This window comes from Magnolia sinica, chromosome 14 (assembly GCF_029962835.1).
Source record: "Magnolia sinica isolate HGM2019 chromosome 14, MsV1, whole genome shotgun sequence".
Taxonomy (NCBI): Eukaryota; Viridiplantae; Streptophyta; class Magnoliopsida; order Magnoliales; family Magnoliaceae; genus Magnolia; species Magnolia sinica.
The window spans coordinates 18,539,115-18,562,016 of NC_080586.1; the positions used below are offsets into that span (position 1 = coordinate 18,539,115).

At 41.6% G+C, this 22,902-nt stretch overlaps 1 protein-coding gene across 1 annotated transcript in view; it reads right to left on the reverse strand.

Annotated features, from left to right (window-relative positions):
• The window catches only part of LOC131225122 (uncharacterized), a 29,820-nt gene that overhangs the window by 2,756 nt on the left and 4,162 nt on the right, over positions 1–22,902 (reverse strand). The window contains exons 3-5 of the mRNA XM_058220558.1: positions 22,316–22,369; positions 3,605–3,658; positions 3,455–3,526 (exon numbers count right to left, since the gene is read on the reverse strand). Coding sequence (XP_058076541.1) covers positions 3,455–3,526; positions 3,605–3,658; positions 22,316–22,369 — 180 coding nt within the window. The remainder of the gene's footprint in view (positions 1–3,454; positions 3,527–3,604; positions 3,659–22,315; positions 22,370–22,902) is intronic.

Below are 22,902 nucleotides of genomic sequence, written 5' to 3' on the forward strand. Positions count from 1 at the left end.
CTTTGGATGTGCCTCATTTTTGGGCTCATGCCCTAAATTATTTGGCAAAATGGATGGATGGTGTGGATATAACACATTCATCACGGGTGGGGCCCAAAAAACTTTGACACGTGTGCTACACTTCACAATCCGAGTCCCGCCTAATTCGGGCCCTTAAAAAATTGTACATGAGACATATATTAACTTAAAATTTACCAATTAAATTATGGACTGCAATTGCTAACTCACAATGCCAAAATCAAATTGTTTGAATAGTTTTAATTGTTAATTTGTGGACTTTTATTTTTTAAAATAGGGCCTTTTGATTTTTTTCATGATTCACTATCCAATAAATGTCCACCAATTCATAAGTGGGATAATGGCAATAAATTGCATGAATTTGAGGCTAATTTGGGGCCTAGATTGGTCCTCCAAGTCAGCCCCAAATTGGCAATGCCATCTACCTGAATTTAATTTCATTTTTTTAAAGAACTATTGGGAGAAATGATATCAAATTGTTAAGTATATAAATTAGATATTTAGAAAATTAAATATATGAATTTTGTAGTCAAATTCAGGTTACCTGGTTCAAAAATTAATCAGACAGTCCGATACAACTTCTCACCAAAGAGTGAATCGTTACACCACCATAAACATGATCCAATTTATAAATGAATGCATATTTGGAATGCTTAAAATATTCCGGATTTAATCCATATTTTTTCATATTTTTTTGGCAAAAAAAAAAAATTTGCACCGTTATGGGCCGTTACGCCCCCGTATCGCCATTACACCCCCGTATCCGTATCGGTTTCGGAGGGCACCGTTATGTCAACCAATAATGATACGGGATACCTTACTACTCTCTGAGTTGTGAATCCTAATTGGGTGCGAAGCCCTCCCTTCATCGAAAGGTTAACTACCGTAGTGCGAAGCCACATCTATCCCGATTCGCCCTCGTCCATCGCCATCTCTACTACCCATTTTCTACCATCCCTTCTTCTCATCCCACCCCATCATCTACACGTCGAATCAATCGTCTATTGCAGCAATTCTCCTCCCCACAGCAGAATTTTGGAATCTGGCCCTACAGGCACCACGCACAAACCGTACATCAGATTAAGCTGAGATTTGGGCGTCTTGGAGTCCATCGCTGGCCAACCAGGCCAAGGTAGCCTTTTTCTAAATAGTGGGTCCCACACACGTGCGGCCAGGATCACACGCACGTGCGTCTGGGCCATTATTTTTGTCAACGCATGAGGTGTTTCTCTGGTTCGTCTCTCTCCTCTCTTTCACTCCGCTTTCACCCAAAATCCCTAAACCTAACCCTAAATTACTCAAATCTCCAATTTTATGCCCATTTTCTTACCTTAGGGTTCTCTGAATTGAAATTGGTAAATCCCTTGGATTAGGGACTGATTACTATGCATGTGTGGATGATTATTTCTTATCCGTGAGCATCATTTGGTTCATAAATTTTATTGATCCAGCCCTATCATGTGTAGGCCTGGACCCACATTGATTCCCCTTAATTTAATGTTTGGACTTTTGTGTGGGATATGGAATTTGTGTAATTGTTTCTAAACTAACGTAATCTTAAGCCTGAGATCTTGCATATCATATTGGAATTTCATGTCCTGCATCAAAATAACTTTGAAGTGCAGTGGGCAATCCATGCAGCAATGGATGATCTGATTTCAGCTTGGAATGGTGGGTTGATCGGAAAAAAAGAAGGCTGTATGGACCATATCCATCTTGATTGTCATGCTGTCCCCATGGAAAGAGAGGAACAATCACACATTCAGGAATCTCCCAGTCTTGTAAGGCGGTCTTCCTTAGAATTAAAAGAAAAACTGTATCATGGGCAGTTGGGTTTAGCATATATTATGGGAGGAGCTCCCTGTATATGCACTAACTCAGGATATCAGGTGGGTCAGGGAGGAGGTTGGATGGTACCTTGGCATCCTTACTACCCTGGAGAGCCTTGCCACTTTCTTTTCTAGTTATATAATATCATACTAAATTCATACAGTGATATGATCAATTCAAAAGGTATTTTTCAATCTAAATCATGTAGAAACTTGAATCAGTAGTCGCTTATCCACTGTTTAATGGGATGGCACTGAACTAGTTAAATTGAATCTTAGGGTAAAGAATGTATTTATTAGCCACCTCCTCCATTGTCCCAGTTCATGCCAAACTCCATGCATGAAGTATTTCGCCATTATTCAGTTCAAGTCATGGAAATATTAGGAGGATGAGAACAAATATAAGAATACAGTTGTTATGGGACTTCACGAAACCACATCAAAACCAAGCATTTTCTCAATTTTGGAACAACTAACTGATTTTCATAGGGGAGATGATCCGATATTTGTCTTATATACCAAAAAATTGTATGCAAGACTCGATTGTCAGGTTAATGGTTGGACAGTATGGGATTTGGGCCCAGTGTCACTACTAGGTCTGTTCCTTAGCAGGTGATGGGATATCCTGAATCCCACATCCTCTCAACTGCCAATCACGAAGTAGATGGGAGTATCGTATATTCTTGTTTTAGTATGCAAGAAAGGCACTGCTCCTAGCCTTTTGCACATTCATATTTACTATCAAGAAGGCACAATCATTTCGGGGGTGTTTGATTTTTCAATTACATGTGTAAATACATGTAAATGGGTTGTCATTACTTCATGTGTAATTGCAGCAGCAATATCAAAGTCGACGTTGAAAGGGAATCTTTTGGGTGAAACTGCCACTAATACCGAGGCAGAAAATGGATTGTGAACAAAAACTGTGGGGCCCTATTATGTATGTATATGATCCACGCCGTCCATTCATTTTGCCCGCTCATATTAGGGCATGAGCCCAAAAATGAGGTAGATCCAAACCACAAGTGGACCAGACCACAGGAAACAGAGGGAAGCGAACGCCTACCATTGGAAACTTCTTAGGGACCACAGAAGTTTTGGATCAAGCCGATATTTGTGTATTCCCTTTAAGAATGTCTGTGTGACTTTATGAACAGGTTGGATGATAGATACACATCCCTGTAGGCACTAAGAAGGATCTAGCTGGCAATGGTGGACATCATTTGGGGCATTGTTTCCTGTTGTATGGTCCACTTGAGCTTAGAATCTGCCTTATTTTTTGGTTTATACCATAAAATGAGGTGGTAAAACAGATGGAGGGCATGGATCAAACACATACATCACGGTGGGTCCCATAGAGATGGCATGTATGCAATCTCGGCAAATTTCTTGCATGAAATCACATTTTCCGAGGTGTATTTCAACTGGTATTTTACTTTCTTCCAAACATGGATAAGCTATCATAATTGCCTATTTACCACCATTTACAGGTGGAAATGAAAAATCAAACACCTTTAATCTCTCCCTGCAAATTCAATCAATTGCCACAAAAGACTATGAGAATACAAAAATTAGTGCCATGAGTAAATGAATTAAAAGAAAATTACCCCCAAGTTGTTGAGACTGGTTGTCACGTCCTCATGTTGTTGTTGAAGTGTGTTCCTCAGTTCTTGAAATTCCTAGAGGCAACTCCATTAAACAACACTCCGTAATGATGAAGAGAAGTAAAAGAAGATTGAGCTTTCATTAGACTTTACTGATTTCAGTTGCTCCACTTCTACATTGAGTGTCTTCTTTAGCTCTGAGAGTTCCTGCTTGTAATCATGATTGACGTTATGAGATGCAAACATATTAATAACAAAAGAAAAACAAATTAGGCACATCCAGGCAATCAAAACTTGACACAGGAAGAGAAAATTCAAGAAATACTTGTAATGCCAGAGGGAAAGCAAGGAGGATATGGTCTTTGAACATTGATAGTGGAATGGCATAATAGGATTCATGTATCCAACTCCAATTAGTTGGAAGAGACTACACTTGGATGCATTGATGAATTCATCCTCATCATCCAAAGTTGTATTGAATTGCAATAATCAGTTTCATGTAATGGAAAGACCAATTTTCAGTTACCTGCTTGGCAATCATATTGAGAACCAGACTCTGATGCAATAATGTTACTTTCAAATTGGATTCGAAGGAATGGGACTGCAATTTTAGTGATACTTCTTATAAACCCTAAGGAAAATAATCACAATTTGGTGGAAATAATTCGCCGTCGTTGTCATCTTAACCTTCTCCCAGCAAGTCGGTGTCATCTTCTAAAAGTGAAGTTATCAGAGGTTATACAATCAGCCGCTCACCAAACATCAACCTTGTTCTTTCAGCCAAGCTCTTGGAAACAAGACATTGCAGTGGCTCACACTGACAATACTTGCATGCTAACACAGTCCCACCCAGTACTAATCCCGAGCAGAACTACTACAGGCACACCCCAAAGGGCAAGCAAGCAAAGTCAGGCATGGAGACTTGATGGTACTCTTCAGTTGAAATAATTATTGCACTCCAATTAAATAGCCAGTTAATATCGCAGTTAAAGGGTTACTCATTATTAAACTTCCAATTCTCAACAATTGCTAAAAGTTGTATTCCTTTTTCTTTTCTTTTTTAACCTTGCCAAAAAGATTATAGCACAACTTCAGTGAAACTATGTACAATTTCTCCAAGCCACCCAACGCTTGAAATACACCTTAACAGTATAGCATGCCTAGTGTTTACTTTGCGGGCCTCTCAATTGAAGGCATAAGCAGTCAATGGAAGGAAACCATTGGGAGCAAGCTGAATCAGCCTATTGCTAGTATGGCTGGTTTGTGCCTAACAGGTGCAGGCCGATTGCTGAGCAAGGCAGACTGCTGGTGGTTCAAGTCCAAAGAATGTCTACAAGTTCTCCAAGGGGGAAATCGGAGATACACTTTATGGTGAGAGGGGGAAGGTAAATTGTTTTCTGGGGTCCAACAAAAGCATGGTCAACTCATTCAGGCTCATTTTCATGATAAGGATATTAGAGTGGAAAGCTCCTCTTCAGATATTATAAGCAGGGCTAAAGGGGAAGTTGTCATTCCTTGGTCTATGTTTTTAATTTTCCAAGAGTATAACACCATCACGACCGGGCTAAACACTTTGTTTTCCCTGGCTCCTAATGGTGTTAGTCAGTTGGTTCTGATGTTTCTTTCTTGGCCAGGTTAGGCATGCCCCACTCTGCTCGTATTGGGAATTCCACTCCCCTTTCAGTTTAATAATAAATTATTGTTAGCTTCGAAAATAATTACTTCTTAGGACATGATGTATTGTTTGCGGCAATGACTAGGGTCTTGTAGAAGCCCCAGGGCCATTTCACCTATCAAAAAACCAAAGATTGGTAGATTTACAGGATATTATGGTGAGACAACAATTTCATGAGATGCTTTAGGGACATCCCATGACTGGGGCTCCAAAAGGGCCACCAAACAAAATTTTAGCCATTTATTTTCCTATAGAGAGGACCCCAATAGTAGCCAACATAGTATAGAGAGTTAGTAGGTATTATGCATGTATTTTGTTTGTATGGGTTTTTGGGTGTGTGTGCATGTGCACAATGCTCAGTTATCTTGAGGAGTGTGTAGTTGTGCGATACATCATAATAAAAGAGTGTGTTAGGATTTTGAATCTAACACATAAGACACCTCAGCCTCAGCTTAGTATCACAGTCCCTTTCAAGTTGATTAGAACTATAGGGCCTTGCTAATGCCAGCAACCGTATGGCTAACATCAGCAATGTACAATCCGTACAGACTAATTTCGATCGGGAAGAACATAGTTTGATTTATGGTAATTTTTGGAGCTCATTTGAGGTCGTTTGGACCACTTTTCTCATCCGACAGAAAAATCTCCTGTCTTCATTTTTCTGCGATTCTATTCAAATCGATAGAGATTTTTGGAAGCACATGATGGATCGATTTTTCCCTATTTGACAGTCCAGGGTGTTGGTTTTCATTAAGAGGGAGATTTGAGTGAGTTGTGAAGCCCATGGCAGTCCGGTTGGGTCATTTTGGGGGCCCTAGGGATTCTGGACATACACTGAAACTTCCAGTGTATGTCCAGGTGGGTTTTTTTGGTGTATGAGATGTTTTCATGCCTGATCCAAGTCTATTTCTGATTCTTGGCATAGATTTTCATTTCTAAGGTTGTTGTCGACGCCGAACCCTCATCCGGAGCTTAGATTTGTGTGGATTTGTGATTCCCATAGTGTGTGCCTCATTTGAATTGTTTGTTGCTAGAGTTTCTTCTTCATCGGCCCTTATGGAGGACAAAATCTTCTCTGAATCTAGTGTGTGATCTTTGAAATCGAACCTGATGGGGACATCATGCGCACGCACACGCGCACCCCCCCCCCCCCCCCCCCCACGTGCTCAAGGAGGAAGAAGGCCCCACTACAATTTCATCTATGGAGGACCTCTTAGTTAGCGGGCCGTGCTATGGAGCATTGGAGTGGACCCGATCATCATAGGGATTCCACCATTGGATATCATGATCGTGGCCCAGTACCCTAGATGATCTAGGATTTTGAGTTTTGGTTATTATCGTTATTAGAAACATCACGAACGGTTTTGATTGCGTTAATTAGTTGTTATTTTTGTTACTTCGTCTCTAAGTAATAGTGTGAGTACATGGTGCAGCTTTTGGGGTTATAAATAGGCAACCCCATGAGGGTTTTTTCCATTAAAGTTTATGAATAAAATTCTGCATTTTTTCTTCTTCTCTCTCTCTGAGTTGAAGAATCTAATTGGGTGCGAAACCCTCCCTTCCTCAAAGGGCTAACTACCATGGTGCGAAGCCACAACCATCCCAAATCGTCCCCCACCTCCTACACCCCACATCCACCATCTTCCTCAACCCTCCCGTCTTCAAATTCACCTTTCTTTTTGCCCAAGTTTTCCTCCATAGCAGATTTTCAGATTCTGGCCCACCAGAGGGGCTGAAACTTCGGCGGGGCACCACGCGCACACCGGGCGGTGGATCAATACGAAACTTGGGGTCAGAGTGGGCCTCCCCTGGCCAAACACACCCAAGGTGGCCCTTTTCAGTTCCGTGGCCCCACACACATGCGGACAAGCAATCACACACATGTGCTCAGGCTGGCTTACTATCCACACGCAGAAACCATCTAAGGTTCCATATTTCTTCTATTTTTCTCTCTCACCTGAAGTTCCCCAACTTTAACCCTAGATAATCCCAAATTCCAAGTTCTCTAACTTTTGAAAACCCTAGACTTTCCCCGAATTGAAACACGATGAATCTCTTGAATTGAGGAACAATCCTTTGCAAGAGTGGATGAATCTACACTCCTTTGGGCATTGTTTGGTTTATAATTTTATTTAATCCAGCCCTAACGTGTGTAGGCTTGGACCCCCATAGATTCCCCTTGTTGAATGTTTGATCGTATGTGAGACATGGAATTTTATGATTGTTTAAAATTGGTATGATCTAGCGCCTGAAATCTTGCATGTCATATTTAATTTCATGTCCTGCATCAAATTTGGTATCAAAGCTTAGGGTTTTCATAGGGGTGCATTACATGTTTAGGGTTTAGCCTATTCACATCTATTTTGCATCAAGTCTCATCATATAGAGCTGTTTTGGACCCATTATTCATGACATGGACTGCTGAATTTTCTGTTGTCAGAAAATCCCCAATTTTCATGGCTGAATTTTCTGTTAACAAACTATTTGGGCAGTTATGTTGCTGGAATCTTAGTAGCGTTGTGTAGTTTCCCTCATATAGAGTCCTATAGGATCATTTAGTCCCATTTGAACACATATAGTTGTATTAGAGGATCTTTGAGTTGAGTATGTAGTTGTATGCCCACACGTACTGGTCGTGGTTTTGGCTTGCACCCTACACTAAACATGAAGCAATTGCAAGAGTCCATGAACAATATAACACAGTAGTTTGAGTCTTTGGGTAAGCGCTTGGAACAACGTATTGACTAACGCTTTGAACAGCTTAATGTGCGCGTTACCCAACTAGATACCTCCGCCCAGGCAAACCCCACCATTGGGGAAGATGCCCAATCTCAGGCGAGTGGTCAAGAGGATAGACAAAGGAATGGAGGTGGCCAAGGAATTGGTCATAAGCGCACACCCGTGCACCCACCCCGTGAAGGGCATCATGATCATTATGACCCAGATGCGCAACTCCTCCGGGGAGTTAGAGTAGAGGCCCCTACGTTTGATGGTCACTTGGACCCTAAAGCTTTTCTAGATTGATTGGTAGATATGGACCACTATTTTGAGTGATACGACATGTCCGATTTGACAAGATGAAGCTTGTGAGCCAAGCAAAGAGGTTTTAAGCTACTATGGACGAAAGAAAGAAAGGTCGAGGGAGCCCCCAATAGTCCATTAGGGAGAAATGAAAGAAACTCTTAAGGAAAAGTACCTCCATTTCTCCTATCACTTGAGGTTGGTTGAAGAATGGCAGTCTCTTCGACAAGGTTCCATGAGTGTGGCTGAATATATTGAGAAGTTCGAAAAGTACTTGACCCGATGTGAAGTTAATAAGAATCTCATACTCACTCTTGCTCAATTTAAGACAGGCCTCCATTCTGACATTAGGAGAGAGTTGCTCACCAAGGACATAGACACTCTTGAACAGATGTATCAAGTAGTGTTGGAGGTCGAGCAATACCTCAAAACACTTGTGGAAAGGCGGTTTGAGCCTCGTGATTCTGGCGCTAAGGCCAACCCCTCTGGGGCTAAGCCTAGCACTGGATATCAATACAAGTCTTCCAATAGTGTTCAATCTAGGCCCAAGGATGATAAGGGTATAAGAGTTGTCAGCTCTAACTTGCGCAAAAGTGATGAGACTGGGTGTTTTAGATGTCAGGGGTTTGGTTACTTTGCCCACCAGTGTGGCACGAGAGTGGGCACCAAGGTGTTCCTTATTGATGAACAATTAGAAGTAGTTCACCCAGAAAGTGACGATGAGGAAGAAGAATATGAGCCAGCAGAAACCCCTAGTGATGAGGAAAAGGGAACGCAAGAGTCTGCGACCCTTACAGTTATGCATCGCGCCTTTGCACAAGCAAAGAATACCGACGATTGGCACCGGAACACGACCCTCTATACTCATGCAAAATGTGGTGATAAGAGCTGCAAGATGATCGTGGATGGTGGTAGTTGTACCAACGTGGCATCAATTGGCACTGTGAGCTATTTGGGCTTGAAGTTTGAAGCCCATCCTCAACCCTATAGAGTGTCTTAGGTTTATGAAACTTCCAGTCCAGTCCCACACTGTTGTCTTGTTCCTATTCAGTTTGGATCATATAAAGCCACACTTTTGTGTGATGTTGTTCCCAGGAAGCCTATTGATCTTATCCCATGTCCCTGTCCCATAGGTCATCAGAGTCTGCAAAGTCCTTTGCGCATCACATTCATTCATTGCATCAAGAAATCAGGCGAAAGATCAATACTAGTAATGAAGATTACAAAATTTCTGTAGACCAACATAAACGATTCAATGAATTCAATGTAGGGAACTCTGTAATGGTTCGCATCAGGCCAGAGTGGTACCCTCAGGGAGCCGTTAGTAAATTACACGTGCGTAGCGCTGGACCATTCAAAATTATAAAACGAAACGGTCTCAATGCGTATGTGGTAGATCTTCCACCTTCCATGGGAATTAATTCCACATTCAATGTGGAGGATGTAGTTGCATTTCAGGGGACCACTAATACATTGTCCAACCTTACACCGAACAATTCTGATTCCCCAGACTTTTCCCCTGATTCATGACCTCTTCCCGACCCATCTTCTCAGCCTCTACCTCCCATACCTACTCTTTCCACACCCAGAGAAAAGATAGAGGATATTCTGGACCATCAGATAGTATCGACGTCGGACGACGGATTTCAAAAGTTCCTAGTCAAGTGGAAGTCACGCCCAACTTCAGACAGTGCGTGGCTCACTGAGGAGCTTCAGAGACTTGATCCTGACATCTTGGGGCGGTTCAAGAATTTTTGTTCGTCAGTAGCGAAATCTTTGCAGTCGAGGAGAATTAATGGGGACATCATGCGCACACGCACGCCCCCACCCTACGCACATACTCAAGGAAGAGGAAGGTCCCCTATCGATCTGGATCGACGACAACATCTATGGAGGACCTCTTAGTTAGGGAGTCGGGCTATGGAGCATTTGAGTGGACCTGATCATCATAGGGATTCCACCATTGGATCCCATGATCGTGTGCAACTACCCTAGATGATCTAGGATTTTGAGTTTTGGTTATTATCGTTATTAGAAACATCACGAACGGTTTTGATTGCGTTGATTAGTTGTTATTTTTGTTACTTCGTCTCTAAGTAGTAGTGTGCGCACATGGCGCGGCTTTTGGGTTTTAGAATTTTCTTATAAATAGGCAACCCCATATAGGTTTTTTTATTGAAGTTTATGAATAAAATTTTACACTTTTTCTTCTTTATCTCTATGAGTTGAATAATCTAATTAGGTGCGAAACCCTCCCTTCCTCGAAGGGCTAACTACCGTGGTGCAAAGCCACAACCATCCCAAATCATCCCCCTCCTCCTACACCCCACATCCACCATCTTCCTCAACCCTCCCGTCATCAGATTCACCTTTCTTTTTGCCCAAGTTTTCCTCCACAGCAAATTTTCAGATTCTGGTCCACCAAAAGGGCTGAAACTTCGACGGAGCACCACATGCACACCGGGCGGCGGATCGACACGAAACTTGGGGTGAGAGTGTTAAACAGGCTCACATACCTTGTATACCTAGTATACCTTGTATAATTCGTTTCCATAGGTAGAGGATTCTGATTTTATTATTTTCCTTGTATAGATGACTGTAATCTCTATATATTCAACCCCTCTGGGTTGTCTCAAATACAGAAAAGCTTTCAGCTCCTCTCGGTTTTCATGGTATTAAAGCTTCACTGATCCGAAACCGGCACCACTTGTTAGATCTGACCATCCCTGCGTCCGGCCACCGCCCCTGCGTCGTTCGGCCCCTCTGCTTGTCCGACCCAACTGCCCGTTCAGCGTCCCTCTACTCTCCGATCTCTATTCCAGATCTGTTGTTGTTCCAGATCTGCTCGTCCGGCCTCTGTTCCAAATCTGTTGTTATTCCGCCAGATCCAGTGCCCATGTTGTTATTCCAGATCCCGATCCAGCTCTGTCATTCCACCAGATCCAGCTCTGTTGTTATTCCGCCAGATCCAGCGCCCCTGTTGTTATTCTAGATCCCTTTCCAGATCTGTTGTTATTCCACCAGATCCAGAGCCCCTGATCTAGATCTGTTGTTATTCCGCCAGATCTAGAGCCCCTGTTGTCGTTGTTATTCCGCCAGATCCAGAAACTGCAATCCCTTGGGTATCTCCTGTTGTACGGTACATCTAACACCTTCTTCTGCTGCAACTCTTTGCGTGCTTTCAATTACTTCAGATCAATGGATAAGAACTCATCACGTCCAAAGGCCCCACGTTGTAGTTTTAATGGTACCAACTATTCTCTATGGGCCATTCATTTTCAGAACTTCCTCAAGGGTCGTGGTTTGTGAGGACTCATTAATGGATCTGTTCTTATCCCCACTTCCACAAATGCCGACAAATTAGCTAATTGGGAAATGAACAATGGGCAGCTTATTACCTGGATTCTCGATTTGGTCGATCGGTCCATTGTTGTTGGCCTCACACCTCATCGCACTGTTAAGGCAATGTGGGAACATCTACAGACAATTTATCAACAGATTAATGTGGCCCGGTTATACCGCCTGGAACAGGATCTCGTTAACCTTATTCAGGGTGACGACAGTATTCAATCATTTTACTCCAAAATTGTCACAATTTGGACAGAGATGGCTATGATGGATCCCACATTTCCTCATGACTTTAAGATATTCCAATCTATGCGCGAGAGTGTGCAAGTTCGACAATTTCTTATGAAGCTGCGTCCGGAATTTGAGCATTGTCGGGCTGCTCTCTTGAACCGTAGCCCTCCTCCTTCCTTGAATTCGGTTATTAATGATTTATTGGCTGAGGAACAACAACTGAAAGTTCTCTCTCTTCCTTCCTCAACTCCGGGATCCTCTAATATGGTGCTTGCTGTGTCCACCACTACAACACATGATTCCACTTACTCGACTTGTCGCGGCTGCAACAAAGTGGGTCATGTTGTCGCTCAATGCAAAGAATGGTGCGCTTATTGTCGCCGAACTGGTCATGGTATTCAGGATTGCTGTACAAGTGCCTATGTATCTTCTTTCGGTCGTGGACGAGGTGGTCGTAGCCGTGGCCGTAGTCGTGCTCTTTCTGTTACTGTTGCCACTATTTCTTCTGAGCCGTCTATTAGTGATTCTGCATCTACTGTTTCTGCTGAAGGTCTTTCATCACCATTGACTCCTGCGATGCTCCAGCAAATCGTTCAAGCCCTTTCTGCGGCCGGTATGTCATGTATATCCCCATCTTCTACATGGTTCTTCGATTCGAGTGCTTCCAATCATATGACTGGTGCTGTATCCCATCTTCGTGACATTCGTCCCTACACCGGAAATCAGGCTATTTCTACTACGGATGGCACTAGACTACCTATTCAATCCGTTGGATCATTGACTTTCTCTCCTTCTGCTCATCGCCAGTTCACCCTTCGTGATGTATTTCATGTCCCTAACCTCTCCTCCAATTTAATTTCAGTTGGTCAACTCACATCCAATAACTGCTTAGTCATATTTCTTCCCAACTGTTGTTTTGTGCAGGATCTGGCAACGGGGAAGGTACTTGGGATGGGTAGGCGGCATGGTCGTCTGTACGTGCTGGACTTTGATCCATCTGTCACTCCGGCTCGTTGTTTCTTTTCTCCATCTTCATCAGATATTTGTTCGGCAAATAAATTGTGGAAACTGTGGCACTTTTACCTGGGTTATACACATTCTAATTGGTTAATTCAGTTATTTTCTTCTGGCATGTTAGGGAACGTTTCTCTTAATAAGAAATCTTTGGATTATTCTTGTTCATTTTGTTGTCTTTCAAAAAGTAAGTGTATTCCTTTTCCTCTAAGTATTACAAAATCATCTTATATGTTTGAACTAGTGCATACAGATGTCTGGGGTCCTTCACCAATTATGTCTCTCTCTGGGTTACGATACTATGTTATATTCATTGATGATTTCACACGTTACACCTGAATTTACTTTCTGCACTTTTGAAAATTTTAAGATATTTCACTCTATGATGGAGACTTAATTTCGGGTTCCAGTTCAAACTCTCCGCTCTGACTCAGGGGGGAATATCTCTCAACCGATTTTCGGGGTCATGGGATTATTCATTAGACCACCTGTTCTGATACTCCACAACAGAACAAGGTGGCTGAACAAAAAAATCGTCATATTGTTGAAACTGTCAACACCCTGATGATAGCTATGAGTGTTCCTCGTTCTTTCTGGGCGGAAGCAATGTTACATTCAGTTTACTTGATTAACTGGATGCCAACCAACATTCTGAACAGTAAATCTCCATACTTTGTTCTCAACGGCTTACCTCCTGCATATTCCACATTTCGTATTTTTGGTTGTATGTTACGTTCACCTGGCTTCACATGAGCGTAACAAACTATTTCCAAAATCGATCAAATATATGTACTTGGGATTTGGAGAAACTTAGAAGGGTTTTCGATGTTATGATCCGGTTTCTCGTCGTGTTTGGGTTTCACGACATGTTGTTTTTCTTAAACATATTGTCTTTCATTCATCTCTTCCTCCTCCGCATACCCCAAAATCTCCTGGTTGAACCATCTTTCCTAATATTCCTTTTACCTCGAGTACTCTCCCTCGTCCGCTGCAGGTTTACTCACGTCGACCACGTATAGCTCCACCTATTACTCAACCTGAGCCTACTGTACCTATTGCAGATCCTGAACCTACCTCGATACGTCGTTCCGATCGTGTACATCGAGCGCCTGATCGCTTGATCTGCTCTATGACTACCATGAATGCTACTCTGGATACTGTTTCTATTCCTACTTCATAGTCTCAGGCAGCCACTCATGATTGTTGGAAGAAGGCTATGACAGAAGAACTTGCGGCATTGGATAATAATCATACGTGGGACATTGTCCCTCGACCCGCTGACCAACAGCTAATTGGTAGCAAATGGATTTATTCTGTCAAGCTCAAGTCTGATGGATCATTGGATTGATACAAGGCTCGACTTGTCGCTCAGGGATACAAACAGGAATATGGAATTGATTATAATGAGACATTCGCTCCCGTGGCCAAGATGAAAACTGTTCGTACTCTTCTGGCAATATCTTCCATTCGCTCTTGGCCACTTGCTCAGATGGATGTGAAAAATGCTTTTCTTCATGGAGACCTCCAAGAAACAGTATATTTGAAACCTCCTACTGGTTAATCCCTGACAATAAGATATGTCGCCTAAAGAAAGCCCTGTATGGCCTCAAATAGACACCTCGGGCATGGTTCCAACGCTTTCGCGATGTTGTTACAGGTGCTGGCTTTACTCAAAGTAGTCATGACCCATCCTTATTTTTGCGCACCACTGCTCGCAGAATTGTCATTGTTCTCATCTATGTTGATGACCTCCTTCTGACTGGTAGCGATGCTACTGGCATCTCGGCTTTAAAGGAAGTTCTGCAATCCTCCTTCAAGATGAAGGACCTCGGCCATCTCACATACTTTCTTGGGCTTGAAATTTCACGTTCTAAACGTGGGATCCTGGTTAGCCAGCGTAAATATACCAAGGATCTCTTGCCTTGGCATCATCGACGGATCAGAAGACATTTCAGACTCCCTTAGAACTTAACATTCAATATGGCCGTGACGATGGTGATCTACTTGCACAACCCGACTTATACTATCATTTGGTTGAGAGTCTGGTTTACTTAACTTTGACTCGCCCTGATATTGCCTACGCTGTCCAAGTCGTCAGTCAGTTTGTTTCTGCTCCTCGGACTCTTCATATGACTGCGGTGTTGCGCATCCTACAGTACCTACATGGAACTCTAGATCGATTACTGTTCTTCTCCTCCACGGCGACTCTGGACCTTCGTGCTTATTCGGATGCTGTTTGGGCCGGTTACGCTCTTACACGAAGATCTACCACTGGCTACTGTGTTTTTCTCGGCACTTCTCTCATCTCTTGGAAGTGCAAGAAGCAGGCCATTGTTTCCAAATCAAGCACAGAAGCCGAGTATCAGGCAATGTCCGCTGCATGTAGTGAGCTTGTCTGGTTATATGGACTTCTTTCCGACTTGGGTATTCCTCTACAGAATCCCACTCCACTCCATGTCGATAATCTAAGTGTCATTCAGATTGCCTCTAACCCGGTTTTTCATGAACGGACGAAGCATATTGAAGTTGACTGTCACTTTATCCGCGAGAAATTTCAGTCTGGGCTCATTTCTCTTCCACATGTTACATCCCATAATCAGATTGTCGACATTCTCACAAAGTCCCTCACTTTTGCACGTCACTCATTTCTAGTTGGCAAACTATTACTTGTCGATGACCAGCATTAGTTTGAGGGGGGATGTTAGACAGGCTCACATACCTTGTATAGCTAGTATACCTTGTATAATTTATTTCCTTAGGTAGAGGATTCTGATTTTATTATTTTCCTTATATAGATGACTGTAATCTCTATATATTCAACCCCTCTGGGTTGTCTCAAATACAGAAAAGCTTTCATCTCCTCTCGATTTTCAAAGAGTGGGCCTCCCCTGGCCGACCACACCCAAGGTGGCCCTTTTCAGTTCTGTGGGCCCCACACATGTGCGGACAGGCAGTCACGCACATGCACTCAGGCTGGCCTGCTGTCCATACTCAGAAACCATCCAAGGTTCCGTATTTCTTCTATTTTTCTCTCTCTTACCTGAAGTTCCCCAACCCTAACCCTAGATAAAACATGATAAATCTCTTGAATTGAGGAACAATCCTTTGCAAGAGTGGATGAATCTACACTCCCTTGGGCATTGTTTAGTTTATAATTTTATTTGATCTAGCCCTAACGTGTGTAGGCTTGGACCCCCATAGATTCCCCTTGTTGAATGTTTGATCGTATGTGGGACATCGAATTTTGTGATTGTTTAAAATTGGTATGATCTAATGCTTGAAATCTTGCATGTCATATTTAATTTCATTTCCTGCATCAGAACCCTGTTGATTACTATAGTCAATTTGAACAGTAACAATTGTCTACAATGGGCACAATCCATGAAGTTGTTTTTAAGGGGTAGAGATGGGTCTATCCTATATATTTGATGAACCTCTAGATCCGTCAGATGGGAATTTCAAGACCTAGACCAAGGAGAACTACCAAGTCATGGCTTGGCTCCTTGATAGTGTGGACACCACTGTGAGCAACTCTGTCATGTTCCTAACCTCGACCAAAAGAATCCAAGAGACCCTCCATGACATGTATTCAAAGGCACAAAATATATCCAGAGTATTTAAGTTGATCTATGATATTAGCAAGTTTCAACAAGATTCAAGATCCCTAAAGGAGTATTTTTAGGCTCTTCAGGATATGTGGGATGAACTAGATCTCTATCGGCCCCTTCCCTCATATTGTACAAGAGGTCATGATTATGCATGGAAGCAATGTGAAGACACTTGAAGCATGCGATTTCTCTCTAGCCTTAGCTCTGAGTATCACGGTGTTCGAGAATAGATTATAGTTATGGATCATCTCCCTCCTCTGACCACTATCTATGCTATGTCAGAGAGTCAGTGCCTCATTCACCTCTACGTTTGTCCCTCCTAATCGAACTACATATGCAGTTGAAGACCATCCCTCTTTTAGCCATAGATTTAGAACTCCGACATGGGGTATACAGGAGCGTGGTCGTGATTTTGGGCTTAGAAATCAAGGTAGGATCCATGAAAGTAAGCATGGTGGCCGCAGCGGTTGTGGTCATAGTGGACGAGGATGTGGTCGAGACGGACCTGCACCTATACGCATTTTGGGAACACAAATCACACAGTCAATCAATGTTAGGACCTCATTGGGTGTCCTACGTGGCCTGGCGCATCCTTGGCTAGTAGTGCCTCAAGTGTTCTTGAGAAGTCTCCACAAATGACTGCTCCTAAGAAGCCTTTTTCAAGTGATTCCATTCTCTTGTCGCGTGAGGCCTTAATGAGACTCCATGTTCATGATGCTCCTGAAACTTCTAGAGCTATTGTAGCCAACTACAGTATTGCCCTCCATGTGTTTTTCCCTTCTTCTTCCTGGGTCATTGATTCTAGAGCCTTTAATCTTCAAAAAAAAAAAGACTTTGGAGCCGCATCACATATGATCGGTAAATCCCACTTGTTTAACGCTTATCTTCCTTCAACTCAACCTCACTTTATCACTGCTGCATATGGAAACCAAACTCCAATATCTGGAACTAGTTCCATTCATCTCTCTCCCACCATGCAACTATCATTAGTCCTTCATGTTCCCAGCTTTCTTTTCATTCTCTCATCTATTAATTCTCTTCAAAGCTTTTAAATTGTTCAATTTCCTTCTCACTGGATATTTTGGGACCTCTAGACGAAGCAGATGATTGGTGAGGGTCATGAACATGGAGAGGTCTACTTTTTTGATGATGCACTTGTATTTGCATCCAGGGCTTTGTCTTTAGATCAAGAGTATGTGTGTAGATGGCATTGTCTCCTAGGGCATCCATTTCTATCTAGATTAGAACTTTTGTTTCCTTCAATGTCTATAACTAAACCCTTATGTTGTGAGACTTGTGAGTTCTCCAAACATCACTGAGTCATATTTCCTCATAGTTTGTCTAAGAAGAAATCCAGGCCATTTAAACTTGTTCATCCTGATGTTTGGGGCACTACGCTTGTTATTTCTCTTTTTAGATATAAGTATTTTGTTACCTTCATTAATGATTGCTCTCAAATGACTTGGGTTTATCTTCTCAAATCTAAACATGATGTGTTTGATGCATTCAAAAAAATTTACACTGAAGTAGTCACTCGGTTTCAATATCCTATTAAAATTCTACATTCTGACGATAGGGGCAAGTATATGTTGGATTTATTTATTTTTTTGTCCTTTTTTACAAGATCATGATATATTATTTTGTACTTCATGTTCACAAACCCCTCAACATAATGGTGTGGCCGAGCGAAAGAACCGTCATCCTCTTGAAGTAACACGTGCCCTCTTGCTTGGTATGAATCTTCCTAAACAGTTTTGGGATGATGCTTTGCTTACTGCTACATTTCTTATTAATTGCATACCATCCTGAATATTGTCACATAAATCCTCATTTGAAATTTTGCACCCGTACGATAAACATTTTTCCCCTACCTCCAAAAGTCTTTGGGTGTGTGTGCTTTGTTCAAGTCATTGATGGAAGCAATGACAAGTTAAGTCCCAAACTATTAAACGTTTCTTCTTAGGATACTCTCAATCTCAAAAGGAGTATAAATGTTATAACCCTCCGACCTGTAATAGATATGTCTCAATGGATGTGACCTTCTTTGAAGATTCTTTATTTTTTTAATGAAGGGCAATCACTTCCTGATCCTCTTATTCGCCAGGGTGAGCTTAACTCTATACCCCTTCCTGACTCGTGTCTCAATGATCCCCCCATATCACCTATCTCTTCCAAGCCCATTCTGTTGTATCATCGGCGGACTAAATCCTCCACTGTTCAGCCACCCATCATTCCATCCACTTCGTATGGTGGCTCAGGTACTATCTCCCACCCTCATCCCATTATGATCTTCCTATTGCCTCGTGAAAATCTTCTTGCTCATGTATAAAACATCACATTAGTAGTTTTGTTTATTATCAACATCTCTCACCCTCCTTCCAGTCTTTCGTAATTTCCATGTCCTTGTCAGTTGCTCCTCGTACCTTGAAGGAAGCCATAAGCAGCCCTAACTGGACTCAGGCTATGATGGAAGAAATGGAAGCTCTCGAGAAGAACAATACCTGAGAGTTAGTTTCTTCACCTAAGGGTAAGCAGATTGTTGGATGCTGATGGGTTTGTACCATCAAGTATCTCTCAGATGGTTTAGTTGACCGTTATAAGGCACAGTTGGTCACCAAGGGTAATACTCAAACATATGGCATGGATTACTCTGAGACGTTCTCTCTTATGACCAAACTCAACTCTGTTCGAGTGGTGATTTTTCTTGCCATAGATTTGTCTTGGCCTCTTTTCCAACTAGCATGGTGACCTCGCTAAGGAAGTTTATATGCATCAGCCCCCAGGTTTTTCCCAATCAAATACTTTGCTTGTGTGTTGATTGAATAAGTCCAACTATAGCCTCAAACAGGATTACGCATGATTTTCTTTTGATTTTATGATATTTAACTATTACCCAGCCAAACCAATCCTATGTTATGGGCATCATTAGTGATGCAGGACCAATGCATGAACTAAGTAACATGTGAGATCAAATAACCGAATTAAGATATTTAACCAAAAACAACAAAAAAAAAAAACCAAAAAATACAAAACAAAACAAAACAAAACACAAACGTCGCTATATTCATCACAAATATCATGAAAATCAAAAGAAAATCATGTGTAATCCTAGCCTAAGCTACAAACATCATAACATAAGATTATTAAATAAAACGAAACTAGGATCTAATGGATGTAGGGACATCCAATTAACATAGGGTATAGTCTATTTTAAAATAGGAAACCAAATACATCCTAGGGTGAAAATTAGGGTTTGGGTAATTTGGGGAAAATTAGGGATTTTACGTTTACGGTTAGGGTTTCGAGGATGGAGGAATGGGAAAGTTGGGTTTTAGAGAAAACGAAGATTTGGGATGGGAGAATTAAGAACCTAAAGAGAATACCTAAATGGGGAAGAAAAGAGAAGATGGTGTAGGGATAGATGGAGACCTCGCACATCCGTTGATGAAGATTATCCTCACACCAATCTTCCTTCCAAATCACATGGAAGTGTCTTCAAATCGCATGAAGATGGGAAAGAAAGCAATAGATTTTCTCTTTTTTTAAACCACGAAATTCAATGGGAGAGAGGTCACACGCCCCCCCTCTTTTTATAGATCCAAGAAGTTTCAAAATTATAATGAAAATAGCCCTAGTCTAAATAAAATCAACCAAAACACTCATAATGTGTCTAAATATAAAATAATTAAAAGTTAAATCTTAAAATATGATAAAATCTAAAACCGATGTGGACAATCAACGATCAATGGTCCGATCGTCGTGTCCCTCCAATCCAACGGTCTGGATTACTCCATAAAGCAGCCCATGTGCATCTTCCCAGTGTAGGGTCTTCCAAATGCTCACGCATGCACATGGGGTCTTCAGCACGATCAAGGGTACTCGCCTAACCACAGGAAAGTGGTGCGGCCCGCCTCCTCCTCTGATACATACGTAAGGGTGTACGTGGCGCGATGTCCTCATCAATTAGTCAATTCATGCATGCTCCTCGTACAGCACATCTAACTGCAATGTATCGTATTCTTCAGTATCTCAAATCTACTCCAAGCGAAGGTTTACTATTTCAACCACATGGTCATCTCCATCTTTTCAGTTACTCTAATGTTAATTGTACTGGTATTTTGCATGATAGGCGGTCTACATCAAGGTATTGTACATTTCTTTGTGGAAATCTTGTCACCTTGAAGAGCAGGAAACAACTCATTGTAGCACAATCTTCTATCGAAGCTGAATCTCATGCAACATGTGAACTAGTTTGGCTCCATACTCTTCTCCAAGAACTTGGCTATTTTCCATCAAGTCTCACATTCCATTGCATTGTGACAATCAAGCTACCATTCACATCGCTAGCAATACGGTGTTTCATGATCGAACAAAGCACATTGTGGTTGATTGTCATTTTATTCGGGAGAAAGTCGCTAACAAGAAAATCAAAACCCCTTTTGTTCGCTTTGGCGAGCAATTAGCCGATGTTCTCACTAAATCTTTCAATCGGGATGCTCTTCATCGTATCACTAGCAAATTGGTCATTATCAACATCTACGCTCCAACTTGAGGGGAGCATAGAGAGTTAGTAGGTATTTTGTTTGTAAGGATTTTTTTTTTTATGTGTGTGTGCACTGTGCACGCATGTGCACAATGCTCTGTTATCTTGAGGAGTATGTAGTTATGCCATAACATAATAATAAAAGTGTGTTAACCCCCTACTTTATCCAAAGCAACAGAACTCTATCAAGCCAAAAGTGTTAAAGCAAGGGAAACAAATTCCAAGCACATGGACCTAACAGCTAACACTAGCTTTATTGAAAGCAACAGCCAAGTAATGTGCCTCACTCTTGATGAGGGTAAACAAAATATTTAGCTTGAAAGCAAGAGCCATGATTTCCTTAAATGCAAAAACCAAGCCCTACACCACCCGCATTCTTAGCACCAATTAATTACAAAACGTAATGCACTTTCGAAAATAACTTCCCCAATCCCCAAGGCCCAGAGAACTCTGAACCAATGCTATCTAAAATGCAAAAACACCCTACGTTTTACATTCCAGATAGAGCGTTCGGGATTATGGGTCATTTGCGATCTAGATCGCTATTTTTAGCAACCTGAAATAGTGCTCTTTGTTCTTACAATTGATTGAGTTAATGCAAATCTATATTTACAATGTAGAGATTGATACATTTATTTATTTAATTATAATATAACACTAACTATGTGGGGCCTAGATCAATAACATTCATCATTTCATATACATAAATTGTGATATGAGTTCATATATAAAACTATATTGCATACACAATGTATGTACTGAAGTGATGCACATTTCTTTGGCTCCATTTTTACATCTAACTATAAAAGAATCTAAAATCCAATAATCCAATAGGTGATTTTCATGCACCATTTTTACATGGTTCGGATCCTCTGATCATGGTATTTTTGGTCTATGGTCCATTTATATATCCATATGATAAATGTATGGTTCAGCTGAGTATGCAAAGTTCCGATATGTGCGATGTAACAAGTAGATGCACAAAAGTTTAATGGTTCCAGGAGTAGTGGACCGTGGATCTCACCACTATAACTTGAGTTTTGGTAGACCTGCAAACACCTTGGCACTTGCCAGCCCAGCATGTAGGCACACATCCCAACCATACCTCAGATGGACCTAACGTATAGATGACCAACCCAAAAATCAAGCAAGTCTGGTGAATTGGCTGTGCATTACATTAAAAGTGGACCATTGGCAATTCTATTTAGCCAACACCTGATTATTTACAACATGAAGCCCACACGATGAGTTGACAAACTAATTTTTGGGCCAAGTCATCTACATGTCAAGCCTACCTGATGCATGGCTTGGATGCATGCATGGCCACATATAGAGGTGCATGTAAACATGAATGTGGGCTTAATAAAGTGAGATGGAAAGAATTCCATAACCAAATTCAATGGGAGGGAACAATTGATACTCACACTGTGGTACATCTTAGCTTGTGTGTCCAATTTTGACCTCCAATTTTGCAAGTCCTACAAAAACAACGAAAGAAAGGTGAAGAAAGAAGGGTGAACAGTCTACTAGAAACACGAGCTCGTGATCTGCCAGTTGGGGCATGCACACAAATTGACTTGTTGAGAAGGTGGGTCCCACGGTCCCACCATGGATTGTCCAAAGCAAAAGTAATTGCCAAAAACAATACTAACTAGTCAACCTATGAATAGTCAACATTTTAGATTGAAGTGTTAGCATTTGTGCCCTAAAAAGCCAATGTGAATCTTGTCTATTGACAATGTGGATCTTAACCATTGATATTGATGATCTAATCCATTGATCATGATGACCAAGGGTCCTATGTGGACAAGTTATCAATACCATAGTTAATATGTGGGTTTGCCTCAATCATGTATGATAAAATTAGTTAAAGAAGAGGGTTTCCTTGTTGTCCTTGGGAACTTGAGTTTAGACACAATGGCCATTTGCTAAGGGAGAGTTGTTCCACACCCAGATCCATAGCTCAAGTGGTAGACTGAGTGAAAGATACCTCGTTTCAACACCGAGGTCT